The sequence below is a fragment of the Oryza glaberrima genome, chromosome 11, assembly GCF_000147395.1.
Source record: "Oryza glaberrima chromosome 11, OglaRS2, whole genome shotgun sequence".
NCBI lineage: Eukaryota > Viridiplantae > Streptophyta > Magnoliopsida > Poales > Poaceae > Oryza > Oryza glaberrima.
Window position 1 is genome coordinate 19,004,118 of NC_068336.1, and position 14,468 is coordinate 19,018,585.

The window sequence follows — 14,468 nt, forward strand, 5'->3', positions numbered from 1 at the left end:
ACAGTTGTGGCCGCGCCTGGCCAGAATAGTCAGGTCTTCTCCATATGCATGGAATAGTCAGGTCTTCGATCTCCATATGCATGCATGCATGCGCATATAACATGTACAAGGGTGGCTTAGCACTCAGCTCAGCACTGACTTGACCAGCTCTTCTCCATTGCTAGCTGAGATCCAGTTGTCTATAGAGTAGCTAGCTACGCCTACATGTGATGAGAAATTAATGAGGGTTGTTCTCTCTCTCATCGATTATGCTAAAAATAAATGCATTTTTAAGTACATACGTGAAAGAAAGAGATAGGAGAAGAGAAAAACTACTGGCAACAGCGACAGCTTATAGCTAATCTGTAGTACTCCCTCCATCTTAATTTGATCACCCCTTAATATTTTTGAGGTTTTCCCAAATTGATCACCATCTAACATATGTTCCTTTGTATGCGCAGAAGTAAATTGTCAGCATTGCATGTCTGTTCATTTATCAGAAGTAAATGTCATCGTTGCATGCCTCGCATGCATGCAATTGCACGTTGCATGTCTTACATAACACACCTTGATCGACGAGGTTTAATTACAGAAGAAATGTTGTTTTTTTTGCCTTAGTCTCGGTGCCATTTGTAAATATGATGATTAAATTGGGATGTATGGAGTAAATATGATGATCAAATTGGGATGGATGGAGTACATATTAACTCTAATTTTATTTTGGGGCATTTGTATATTTGCCACTAGTTTTTTATATTTTACAAAAATGCCAAATGTCCTGTTCTAGTGTTAGTTTTGTAATGTTCCCGTGATAGTTTATAATAACGATTTAAACGGTGTTAAAATTAAAATTGCACCTATTATTTTCTGTAGATTTTTATAGTTATTAGTTAGCTCTAGTATTGAGCTTGCACTGAAAGTCTAGCTGCCCCTGCTAGCTGTGAGTCGTCGGTGAAGGATTCCAAGATAAGGTAATCAAATATGCAAAAGTCGTCCAAGCATGGATGGAAAACCATTATTGTTTTAAATAGTATTGATAAGGTGTGCTACGGAGATATATCACGAGAATTATTTAGTTGTTGTGATGTGTAATTTAATTGGCAACACAGACTTTGTGGTGCATGGATATTCTTTTCTTGTGCTTGTAGAGTGGGGGATTGCTATAGCGCATGTGCGCGCTAGGAAAAGGAGCTGGCGAGCACTTCCTTCCTTTTAGTCTTAACTACCTATGTTAGTTAATATACTTAACACTAATAATAATAATTAAGAAAAATATTCTGGAGATTTTTTTGAGATATTTTTTTACTAACAGATTGAAAATTTTCAAGTTAGATTTGAAAACTTTCGATTTAAGTTTTAAATTTTAAAGTCAAATTTTAAAAACTTTCAACTTAAATTTGAAAACTTTCAACTTGAGATTTGAAAACTTTCAACTCAGATTTGAAAACTTTCAACTCGAGAATCGAGATTCAAAAACTTTCAAATCCAGATTTGAAAAGTTTGAAAACTTTCAATTTGAGATTTGAAAACTTTCAACTCGAGATTCGAAAACTTTCAAGTTCAGATTTGAAAACTTTCAACTCAAAATTTAAAAACTTTCAAACTCAAAACATGCTAAAAGATAAAAAAAAATCAGAAAAAAGTGAGGAAAAAAAGAAAAAAACGAAAAAAAAAGGAAAAAAAAAGCGTGGGGAAGGCGCGCGCGCCGGCGCAGCGGCGCTGGGCCTTCTGGGCCTAAAAAGCGCGCGCGCCGGCACACGCTAACTAGCGTTTCCGTGTACAGTGAGGTTGAATTATGCATGTATGGCTTTATAATGGGTTAATTAGCCACGTAACATCGCATGGCGTTGCTCTTCGCGAATTCCTGCTGTACAATCAGCTAAACCCAAAGCATCTATTACATGCACCGAATGGAATTCCATGCCATAACCAAATTTGTTAAAGCAAGTGTGAATAGTACTCCTTGGTTATCCTACCCACAAGCATTAGTAGTAGTATGTTTTAAAAGTTTTCCTAAAATTCAACTATTCCTAAGATTTGTTAAATTTGTGTTTCCACCCTATTCAAATATAAGTCATTGGACCATTCGTCATATTAAACAAGTATGTAAGTATTATTTATTTTGTTGTAACTCATTTTATTATTAAACATACTTTATGGAGATTTTTTACCTTCCTTGAGCCAGCGCGGTACCGAATCGTGGCCATCCATCTAGCCGCATCGAACGGCTGGTACAGCTTCTGTACCGCGTGGTACCGCAGGGATCAATAGATGCGGTACCATGGTGGGAGGGTAGTTATGTAATTTCGCGTTCTCTTCCGCATCTCGCACGCATCGTTTTCGCTCTTCTCCCCGCACGTGGCATCGCAGGCAGGCATCGAAGGTCCTGGATGCAACGGCGGCCGTGACCGCTGCTGGGGTGGATGCGACGGCGGCTGCTGCAGGGTGGATGCGACGGTGGCCAGTGGCCGCGGTAGGATCGATGCGACGGCGGCTGCGGCAGGATCGATGCGACGATAGCTGCGGTGGGATCGATGCGACGGCGGCCGCGGTGGGATCGATGCGACGATGGGATGGCGCTATCGTGGATGCAACGGCGGCACAACGACGCCTTGGATGCGAACCATCCCGACGGCATCGGGTTGTAGCCTCCGTACGGCAATGGCGGACAGTTGTGTGCGGCGGGGATGGCGGAGTGTAGTAAACGGGCGGCAGCGGCGGCGGGTAGTAGTCCAGAGTTGACAAGTCCGGTGGCGGCGAGCTAGCGTACGTGCGCATCATACAGTCGTGAACTCCTTGTGGTCATGGACGACGAGCCGCGAACTCCTTGTCCTCGTGGACTGCGACAACGACACGGAGGCATCCCCAGCACGAGCTCATTGCGGGTGGTACTGACCCCATTACCCTCATGTCATTCTTCATCGATAGATTTTTTTAGTCCGATCATACCCCTTCTGAACCAGCGTACCTCATGGTACCTCCTTAAGGATGGGAAAAATGCTCTACTTTATGCTCATATATGTACTTACTTTTTTTATAAGACGAACAATCAAACATCAGGGATAGATCTACAGTGTCAGGTGATACCGACATCTTTCGGTAAATCTATGGTTAAACTGCTTGTCCATACGTTATAACACAATGGTCTATGTATAATTAGCATATATTATGATACCGGAAGATACGTTATGACACCAACGAAGATTCGCCACTATCAAACATTATGTCAAAAGTAAATAATGTCATATACTACCTTTATTTTTAAATATATAATACCGTTAATTTTGGACGCAAGGTTTCACCATTCCATTTTTTAACACACGCACCCGTGTCTCGCCCCATTCCCATCGCTCCTCTAGCTAAGCTGCCTACAACATATACAACCCCTACCTACCTACCTACCTACTCTTTCTTTCCTGGCCCGTTATGCATGCGTAAAACGAAAATAAAATACTCCATATATATTGTCATTAATTATATTAGAGTAAATTTAATATAAGTACAACACTTTGACTAAATTATCACAAAACTACATATTTAAAGTGATATATCACAAACTATAGATCTAACACTAAATTTCTCGTAGAACTATAGATTTAATATAGAGTATCGCAAAACTACAATTTAGTAATAAAGTTATCACAAAACCATAGGTTTAGTGACAATTTAATCACAAAATTTACACATTTATAACTCAAACATAACACAAACCTAAGGTTGTGTTCTTTTGGAGAGGTTGGGAACCCCTTCTCTCCGCGTGCAAAACGGAGCGGCGGATTAATACATGGTTAATTAAGTATTAGGCAAAAAAACCTTGAAAAATGGATTAATAAGTAGGCTACATTACCATGTTTGGTACCATGTCAACTCACCTCATCATTTGCTTTGCTTTTTTTTTCTTCTTTTGGTTGGAGATCAACTGTTGTCCTACAAATTTTAGCAATATTTATTTTCCCACTTGGCTCCTACGGGTCGTTTGGTTGGGGAAGTTTTTAGTAGACATTGGGAGATTAGAGGGATGGGCTATTAATTGTTCCGTTTGGTTAGAAGACATGTGAGTTTTGATGAGATGAGCATGAGGAATTGAGGGAGGAAAACACCACCTAAGTTTTAGTTTGGCAAGTTTGGCATGACTAGAAGACGGCATCGGTTGAAAATAGTGTAGACGCTACAATCTTTGTAGTTGTGAATATTGTATTATGGTATTTCTATTGTTGTCAAATACAAGGTTGCGGTTTTCTGTTTTTCAGTTATTTTGTTTTTCAAGCCAAAGACCACGGCTTAAAGGTGCGGTAACTGCACAGTAACCACGACCTTAACCTTTAAGATTTGAAAATTTCGAGTTCAACTTTTTGGATATGAAATTCACGTGGTTCGTGATAACCACCGTACCAAATGTGGGGTGACCACGGGGGCGGACACATCCTCTAACTCACAGATGCAAATGCAATGTGTGTAACATATTTTAGGAAACCTTCTGCAGCGTTACATGAAATTAGCATTAGCAAATAGTGCTACGATGTTCATCTACACATTGTTCAATCACATAAAAGTTAAAATAACACAGCGAGACAGTTAAGTACAGTAACATACAGATGCAACAGTTTGCTTCTACTTGGTCTTTATCCCATCAGTACCTTTAGAACCACCATCATACGCTGAAAGGAAGAACGAACTCTGATTCTTCTGCAGAAACCTACCATGAATTCCCAATTGGTTTAGTAAGCATTTTGTCATAAAGTATCCGAACTATCAGGGATTGCTACAATCTGGTTAGCACGTAACTAAAATTATGGTATTGACTGGAAATTTAATTGTGGGACAGATTTTCAAGCATGTTTCCAAAAGTCGGCTAACTAGAGAGATGCTAGTTTATAATATAGAAGAAAAATAACGGCTGGAATTGCATGAAGAAATGAAGGTGCTAACTGACTTCACATATTTGTGTATGGGAAATGAATATGCTGCCACAGTGATGTGCAACAATAAAATCAAGAAAGATTTGCTTACTTGAGAATGTCCAGCAATTTCTGCTGTAGTTTGTTGAGTGCATCTTCTTCCATGTTGACAGACGCAAGTAGCTCCGGCAATTTCACTGCAAAGCAGCAAGAAGTGAACCCTTTCAAACATTGTACTTTGCCTTCCAAATTATTCTGAGTCTCAACATCCTACCGACAGGCGACACAACACATTCATCTTAAACAAAACCTTGTATTTCATTCAGCTAATGGGGGTTCCAATTTATTCATACTTGTGAATAATTACCCAGACTCTAAGTTCAAACTATAATAGAATACACAAAGGTCACAATAGTCGATGTTACCCTCTTCAACTATAGCCCTAACCTAAAAATCAACCCTCAACTATGAAATTGGACATTTTCAAGCTCAACTACCAAAACCAGTTAAAGCGCTCCCCCAAGAGCAATCCTAACAATTTGTTTGACATGGCAACTATTTCTACATTGCTTGCAAATTAGGTGCCATGTTAGCAAAAAAGGTAGATAACTTGGATGCCAGCTCTGCAAAAGAACCACCGTAAAAATCAGATTGGACTGATCTTAAGGGGTTCTTTTGATAGTTCAGGGGTGTACACTATATTGTTTCATGGCTGAGAATTGATTTCTAGACTCAACACAATAGATGAGGAGGATAAAATAAATTTTACTCAGTCACAACAATGAATTCAAAAGTGAAACTGATATAATTGGTTTCAACGAGAGAAAAAGGTTAGAAATGCAATGAAACCTTGAAGAAGTAAATTTATATGTTACATTCAGGAAGGAAGTAAAATTTTGAACAGACAATAAACCTTGTTCCTATTTTTTTTTCCTTACTTTACTGAATAATTTATTCATTGGAGGATATCTCATGTAATCAAGAACTGCACATACCAAAAAGGCGCAGTAGATGCTCAGCTCCATATATAGTTGAGGGCGAAACATCGCCTTTAACCTCTTCAGAGTACTGCTGTCGCTCTTTCTTATATAAAAGCATTGCAGGCAATGCTTTATCAAAGTAGCATCGCAATCCTTTCAAAATCTCAGCATAAGAGTCATTTATCCTTCAGTCCAAACAATACAAAGTTTTAATGGGTCTTTTCAAGAAAAATAAATATTTTTTTTAAATAAACAAGCTTGACAGGCACAGATGATGCAAATAGGTTTTGGATAAGAATAACATAAAATCTAAACCTTTGTTGCATAAGGACAGAATTTCCATAATTATGGTTATTAATATGAATATTAAAATGATTTTAGGACATTTCGATATAGTGAAATTTAACCAGAAAGAGTTGAAGACCAGCAGTCTGACGGACCATAGGAAACCAGAATTGGCAACCTCAATGGTTCTGTTTGCCTCATGGACTGTTCATGCAATTAGACAGGTAAATACAGGCAAATCAGAAGGTTACATGTGAAATCTTGAACCATGAAAATCTTGAACCATGCAGCCAATGTGCAACATGAAACATTTGTCCAGGGCATGGACCAATAAATGCTGGAACTCTCCTTGTGAAGGCAAATTGTACAACAAAAATAATCCCACCAGTGAGGCCCAGCCACTGAACCAGAACAGATGCATTTCAATAGCTGGTTTGACTTTTGGTGCTATGGTTTTCAGTCATGTTAAGTAAGAGAATGACATGCACATAGTAAACATACTGTTGGATTATGCTGCACATAATGATCAGTAATCAAGCGCACAGAACACACAGGATGAATTACAAACCCTAAGCTAAGAGTGGAATTCTGTGGTTGTGCTGTTGCAAAACAAAGATAGCAGCTGCCAGGTGAAGCAATTGATGTTTGCAATGTTCACATGTGACATGTGGTTACAGTAGTCCACATCATTAGTTGATTTATTTAAGTTAAATTTATCCCTAGTCACAACTTACAGAGCATGCTATACTCAGCATTGTTCCACAAAGATATAATTGGCCATAAGTTTTGTATAACTTTGGATGGGAAGTTGATTAATGGCATGTGGATCATGGGGCCAATAAAGTGTGTGCCACACTGCCATTAATTTAGCAACAAATTGGCCTATAAATGTCAAATTTGCATAAGTTTTGGCATATTATGGGTATAGCGCAAAGATATGAATCAACAATACATGTCATTCTCATGTCCGATACATACAGGATACAGCCATATGCAGCATTCCAGTGTATCTGGACATGTCAGTCAAGTTTAGCATCTAAAATAAACATTGACAAAATGAGATACAGCAGGCCCACCATCTATGTCTCAATATAAAAATCCACGATTACCCAATATCATACTAAACCCAAATCCCTCTGTGGAAGCATACTAGAGAACTTGAGAAAACTAATGAGCATTCTGGAGGAAATGCATAATCAGAAATTCAGAATACCATTTTAAGGTCGCATTATTCCTAGAAGCTATCCTAGGGTGAAAACATATTAGTTGAAGATTGAAGGGAAAGGCGGCATAAAGACCTGTCCAAAGGTGATAGTCCCTATCTTTGTTTTAGATTATCCTGCTATATGTGGGGGAACCTACCAAAATTCATGAATATTCATCTGAACAGCCATTTTTTGATAAAATTCTATAATACACTATACAAACGTAACTTTTCCTAGTTTGTCAGTGAGTAATCTTAAACTCAGGGATTCTCACGGACCAGCATCCTCCTTTTTTTTCTGTTTATTTGTTAAAATTAGAGTAACTTCCAATATTTTCTGAAAAATACATCAATTATATTTCAAAAACATGTTAGGCTATAATATCTTTCCGCACTTTATTTTATCCCTTCTTCAGATTAAGAGAATTGTAACTTTTTTGCACCTCTGAAAGTTTACTCGTTCCCTTATTTGCAGCTCATTCTCTCAATGACATGTTGGTCCAGGGTCCACATGTCAGCAAGACATTAGGGGTAAAGGGATCACATGGATTTTTGAGTAGCAAATAAGGAATTGCACTAATGACACTAACATTTGTTTAAAACATCATGGTGTATGCCTCGATACCTACAGTAGAATTCCGAATCCCGTACTGTATAACTTGCTGTGTCAAAGATATGCCAATAAATCAGAATTTATGTTTATATAGAATGCTTACTTGTTATCCTTCTTTGTCCGGTGCTCCAAGTACTTCTTTAGAATATCATCGACCGTGGGGGACCGAGGTAGCTTCACAAGCTGCAGTACAAGGAAATTGGCTCAGGAAAGGAACTGGTAGAATGATAAACAGTTACAGTTAACTTTGGCATACATCACTGAGGATAAACTCATCGTATTCGTAGTTTTCTAACAAGTACCTTTTCACGTCAGGGATTAGTGCAACATAATGACTTGAAACATTCAAGTCTATCTAGTTGTTAGTAATTCTTACTTCTTGAAATAGTAACCTTTTGGGGGAAACTTAATTCTTACAAGTTTCCTTAACATGAGAAATGAACATGACAACACATTGGCATCAGTCAATCATGTTCAAGAAGATGCAGAAAATCCAGCTCCACAGATACACGAAATATACAAAAGATACACAATATAACTAATGATCTAGGTAAGTTTGAGTGGTATCAAGGTTGCTTGTCTAACAGTAAGGTGGTATATGTCAAAATTTAGCTGCGGAATGTACAATGAACAATATATCCACTGGTCAAGATTGCTAGTCTTTTTTCTGAAGGAAATAAAGATTTCAAGTATTCATTCTCTTATTGGTTCCTATTTGATACAAATATGCTTCTCTTAAGTACCTGTTGTTCCCATGCCAACTCAGACACAATATTCAATTATAACTGAACAATGAAGATTGTGATTTGGACATAAATAAATCAAAGACAGCTCAGAGAAAGATTTGAATACCTTACCCAGCTGCGTGACAAACTCCCAATCATCAACAAGTTGCTTTTTTAGCGTTGAAGGAAAATGTGACATGAAGAGACTCTCAGATGATTTTCTTTCTTTCTCCTGGATCAACCAGGGCAGAGTTGTTATTATGTTTACAAATATGCCACAAGACAACTTGATAGATAAAATGGTCTACCACATGCTTGCCAAATATAGCTGAAAGCTTCAAAATGTTAAGTTTGTCAGTCTCCATAACCATAATAGGTAGGTAACGAATTCTCTTAACACAATGTAAAACATTAGTTCATAGTTCCAAACTTCCAATTTAAATTTAACGTGTTCTAAATTTATCCATACTACACAATTCTTACACAGTTAGATTACTTTTGCTGGTAAGCAAACATCATGTAGTCCAGAAATCAGATTGTTGTGTAAAGAACTAAACAAAGCACTGAAGCAGCATAGATTTCCTAATATTCATCATTACAATTTTAGAAATGTTGAGAAAATGAAATAGTCATCATCATACAACAAAAGGTCAAGAACTTTAAGTGTTATACTTATATTGTAAAAATTGAAGAAAGGCCCACATGGACCATAGAATGTTCACATTTTCCACATGTATGATGAAAAATGAACATAATTGCCAAATCATGTAGTACTAGAAATAAAAAGAGAATTAATAAAAAAAGTATTATTAGTTCAAAGGAGCAAAAATATGCATAATATCAGTAGTTTAGAAATGATATCTCAAAAGGCAAATTGCAGTATCATAATTGATGGAAAATGAACTTCATGGAAATCAAATACTTCACAATAAAGCATATTTGAAAGTGAGAGACACCTCAGTCCCACCAGGCTGACTTTTGCGTTTCTTCCCCTTGACTGCAGTTTTAACATCACAGAGATCAAATGTAATAAGTATCACACAAATGAGAAGAACCAAGAACTTTGAAAAATGTACAAGTGAACTTACCAATAATCTTGGTGTCCTCTTTATCAGTTTTTGCATCTGCCGAACGCAATTACAATATAAGGTAAGACATATTTAAGAGGAACAAATTACAAAGTAAGACATAAAGTGGAAACACATCCTTTGGTGGAAGCATGGGAAAAATTTTGGTATAACCACTATAACAGCATGGGAAATTCCATTCTCAATGTAGCAAATAGAGTGGTAGCACCCCATTAAGAATTCAACTTCAAACTGAATGTGTCACAAACAAAAATATTTGTTGCAAATAGGAACTTCTATCTTTTCTGTCCCTTTGGTTTACCATTTGTCATCATTTCTTATTTCTAGAAGTACAAATAAAATTGCAGTTCAAATTCGATAAACAGATAGTTTAACAATTGAAAAGAACATATACAACGTTCTGAGAGTTTTCATGCTGAATTGGTGTCAAAGCCATGGCAGTTTTCATGATTGAACTGAGAGATAGTTTCCACCATAAAAACCAGAAATATGATCATGAAAAAAGATGAATGGGAAATTTCAGAATGTCCTATATGCACAGTACCAACGCCCATAACAGTAAGCTACCACGTACTTGTACCAGAAGCTAACTATCACAAAATTACTCCAAGATTGGTTCATAACTCCAAACTTCGGAAGAAATATCTCCAAGGGTGAAGTTTGAGCTTAATCCATCAATGTAAATGATCACAGCATTCAGTTATAACCATCCCATATTCACAGTCTCTTTGCCATTTGGCATTTCTACTCTTTTAAGTACAGATTAAGCACTGCCAGGATGATGCTTCTATTAGCAAAATACAAAATTTATCATAGAAACATGACACTCGCAGCTACAGAACATAGTAAAAACAACAATTTGGCAAAATAGTTCCTAGAAAGGAAGCTCCCAGTGGAATAGTCTAGACATGATCCAACAGCACAAACATTGATTTAACATACATCTAGCTTGTCATGGATAGAAGTAAAAACTATCGACCCAGTAAAAAAGCATGTGTCATCAATTCCAATGGAAAGAAGAGGGAGGCATAAGCTAACCATTAGAGCCTTTTGGCTTATGCTGTGCTGACCGTCCAGATTTTACGTTTTTGTCAACTACTTGGCTCTTTTCAAGCTCTTGTTGTTTGCGGATATTTTCGTCGGTCAATTTCAGTAAGCGATCATTTGTGACCCATTCATCCCAGCTGTACTCGTTGAAAATAAACATATTAAGAAGACTGTTTACTTGGATTAGGAGAGCAGAAAGACAACTAAATAGCATCAGTGCAATGATAGAAACAAGCCCCTCAACAGGATTCATGAAAATATTAAGAAAAAAAATTTGCACCGTATGGGCAAAGATGTGGGACTACCCAAACATGGTGGTAGACAACAATATGGCCCTGCCAGAAAAATAATACACTAGAACATGTCAACATGCATAAGGTCATCCATATCCAACTCAACGTCCAAAATCCAACTTAGACACTTTTAAACTGTCAAGGGCCTCAGTGAAATTTTTCATCCGGCACAACTATTAAACAAATTTGTGTTGTCATCACTTCAATTCACACATAGAAAATGGATTGGTCATATTTAAATATATGTCAGTCATCTGGGCTCCAGGCACTCACTCGTGTCCTAAAACAAAAGTCAACAAAACGGGTATAGGATCACTTCCCCAACTGAGACATAGATCATGTTCTACAGATGAATTCATCAACATAATCATTCAATTATCATATTTAAAATTATGTTTCATAAACGAATCTAATGGCTTCATTTACAAGTGAATCTATAAATAGCATTTGATATATTGGTGGTCAAAACTATAAAAGTTTGATTCAATGGTTTAAAAAACATCATATATTTCCATTACACAACAAAGAGACACAGAAGTAGCCCAGAGCCTGTTCTGAATTCTATGGATTTGATATGATGCTATGCTGTAGTTCTGTATTAATCAGATTGAGGCCAGTGCAGATGCATGAGAAGCTTTGCATACTTTCACTTTCACATATCTCATGCTACTATATGTAATAATAATATCAATTGCTTCATAGAATAAACATCAAATGCATCATATAAGTACAGGTACAGATATTCCTTGTACGGTTAGAAAAATATTCACATCAACATAAAGAACTGGAAAGCATTGGTAATAAGTTATTAGCTATAGGTAAGCATGTAAGACTTATCGATCATCCATGGTATGCACTTGCCTCTTATTCCAACCCTACAAAAGAAGAAAGGAAGATTCGTTGGTTCCTCGATATCGAAAGGGAACACCCAAAGTTAATGCTTTATTTTTAAGCACTTGTCATGGTGTACAATGGCGACGGAGACTTATAGGACTTACAAGATAATGGACGTGATACCGCCACTCATCCTCCTTGTTTTCGGACTTTTGAACCTTGAGAAATCCAAAGGGAGGGAGGGAAATGAAGACAATCAATTAGGGAATGCAATTAACAAGCGAAAGAAGGCTAGGAAATGATGAACGGAATCGCAGTGCACAGATATGACCTACACTAGACTAGCAGAAAAGCAAGGCAAGCAGAGGGAATTTAATTTCCTGGTGCAGAGGATTTTGCGCAGTAATTAGTAAATTTAGTAAATTCCCTTGGTAAATACTAGTACTACTAGCGAAAATTTCAAAGTATCAGAGCGGCGCAATACAGCTATGGAGGCGAATGCTTGTTTGCTTGTTTGTTTTGTTTGGTCTGAATCCGAATTCGGTAAATCCTAGCGCCATTTCTTCGCAAAATTAAACGAAACCCTAGGTTGGATTGGAGCGGAATGGAACGGGAGATAGGGGGGGAGAAGAGAGGGATTAAGGAGCGGACCTTGGCCTCGTAGAGGAGCGGGCCGTGGTAGGCGAGCACTCTCTCGCCCTCCTTGAACGACGGCTCCTTGGCAGCGGCGGATTCCGATCCAGCTTGGGACATTGGTGGGGGTACTTTGGGGGAACAAACAAACTGTTGCTTGTATTGAGGTTTAGGGTTCTGAAATTCGGAGAAGAGCTCCTTCTTCCAGATCTAGAAGAAGAGAAGCTAGGGTTAACGAACGAACGCCAGGAACGACGAGAGATGAATCAGAAAGAGGATGTGGATGGATGCTCACCAGGATCTCCTCCCCTCTCCTGCTCTGCTCGCCAGGGACGACGAGGAGACGGGAGATTTCTTTCTTTTACGCACGAGCACGAGTCGTCCAAGAATCTTTAGAGAGAGATACTTCAATACACAGCCTCACTTATCAGGAAAAATAGGCCAAGCAGGAGTACTCCCTCCGTGTGAGGTTATAAGATGTTGATTTTGATTAAAATTAAACTGCTTTAAATTTGACTAAGTTTATAGGCAAATATAGTGATATTTATATTAATTTTTTCTATAAACTTAGTCAAACTGACTTTGACCAAAGTCAAACCATATTATAACCTGAAATAGAGGGAGTAGTAAGTTTTAGAGGGTTATGACCGTTGCAATACAAACCGCCAATCGAGCTCTTTTATCTAGCGAGTGTGTTCTTTTGGATGGGTTAGATTAACACATGATTAATTAAGTATTAATAATAAAAAACTTGAAAAATAAATTAATATGATTTTCTTAAATAACTTTTCTATATAAACCTTTTACAAAACATGTACCGTTTAGTTGTTTGAAAAGTATACACGCGAAAAGTGAGATGAGTTTGAAACTCATTAGAAAGAAGGGGCTACATTCTTTTGTTGAAGATCTCAACAGCAAGAAACGAACGCAACCAGAAGTTCCGAGGGGTCAATGAGATTCGTTGTACTCCAGGAGGGAGTAGGTGAGACCAAACAACTTAGTTTGGAATTTATTTTATTTTTTAGACTTTGTTATATTTTTTCTTAATTTTATTAATAGACATTTCCAAAAAATATTTTCGAGAATTGAACCTTTTGGACACGCTGGCATGGCAATATGGGAATTTATTTTATTTTTTAGACTTTGTTATATTTTTTTAATTTTATTAATAGACCTTTCCGAAAAATATTTTCGAGAATTGAACCTTTTGGGCACGCTGGCATGGCAATATGACATTGCTACGCTGCTACGCGTGGCGTAATTTAGTAATACATTTCGAAAAGGTCTATTAATAAGATAAAAAAATAAAAAAACTCCTTAGTTTGACCTCCAGCTTCACCTCTTATAAAGCTAGAACCGAACTAAATAATTTTAGCTCCACCCAAATGGGAGCGAAATAGGCTAGAGTGTTCTCATAAAATGAATTAGAGAGGTGATGCTACATTGTAGACTGAACTAAACAATTTTAGCTCCACCCAAAAGGGAGCGAAATAGGCTAGAGTGCTCTCATAAAATGAATTAGAGAGGTGATGCTACATTCATGTTGTTTCACAACTCCACTCTAGATCCAGCTATCAGAATTAAATTTAAAAGTAGAGCCATGCTAACATTGTGTTCTTTGCCCTAAGTTCCTAAGGCCCTGTTTGATTCAGCTTAGGATTATTATAATCTAGCTTATTAGGAGTAAGCTGAAACAAACAAGTAGATTATTATAACAAATTATTATAATCTATAGCATATTATTATAATCTAATAAGCTGCTCTAGAGGAGCTTTTTTTTAGATTATTGAGTGGCTAAAGACCCACTACCCCTATATACTTGAGAAAAATTACCCACCTATGCCATCAACGAACAGATAGCTGAGGGCATTATAAACTTTATCCTTTCA

The 14,468-nt window shown here is 37.4% G+C and overlaps 1 protein-coding gene across 2 annotated transcripts; it reads right to left on the bottom strand.

The window, feature by feature from the left end:
- Positions 1 to 4,424: 4,424 nt before the first annotated feature.
- Positions 4,425 to 13,009, bottom strand: LOC127754502 (protein MRG1-like). 2 transcript variants are annotated; one of them, XM_052280060.1, is made up of 13 exons: positions 12,875 to 13,009; positions 12,598 to 12,789; positions 12,111 to 12,164; positions 11,974 to 11,987; positions 10,811 to 10,956; positions 9,773 to 9,808; positions 9,641 to 9,681; positions 8,812 to 8,916; positions 8,063 to 8,142; positions 6,394 to 6,543; positions 5,873 to 6,042; positions 4,990 to 5,074; positions 4,425 to 4,675 (listed from the first exon to the last, which is right to left on the bottom strand). In XM_052280060.1, exons 2-13 carry the CDS (start codon positions 12,697 to 12,699, stop codon positions 4,591 to 4,593), a joined length of 1,068 nt encoding a protein of 355 aa, XP_052136020.1. In that variant the 5' UTR covers positions 12,700 to 12,789; positions 12,875 to 13,009; the 3' UTR covers positions 4,425 to 4,590. The 2 variants fall into 2 exon arrangements, with proteins under 2 accessions (XP_052136020.1, XP_052136021.1); XM_052280061.1 differs by lacking the exon at positions 6,394 to 6,543.
- Between the last annotated feature and the right edge of the window lie 1,459 nt (positions 13,010 to 14,468).

Bases quoted from the DNA above. Each gene is read 5' to 3' on its own strand.
- LOC127754502 (XM_052280060.1), bottom strand. From the start codon at position 12,699: ATGTCCCAAGCTGGATCGGAATCCGCCGCTGCCAAGGAGCCGTCGTTC. The intron at 8,143-8,811 runs GTATTCAAATCT...CTTGTACTGCAG, and splicing joins TTGTCACGCAGCTGGGTAAG to CTTGTGAAGCTACCTCGGTC. The intron at 6,544-8,062 runs GTAAGCATTCTA...GTTCTGGTTCAG, and splicing joins CGGACAAAGAAGGATAACAA to TGGCTGGGCCTCACTGGTGG.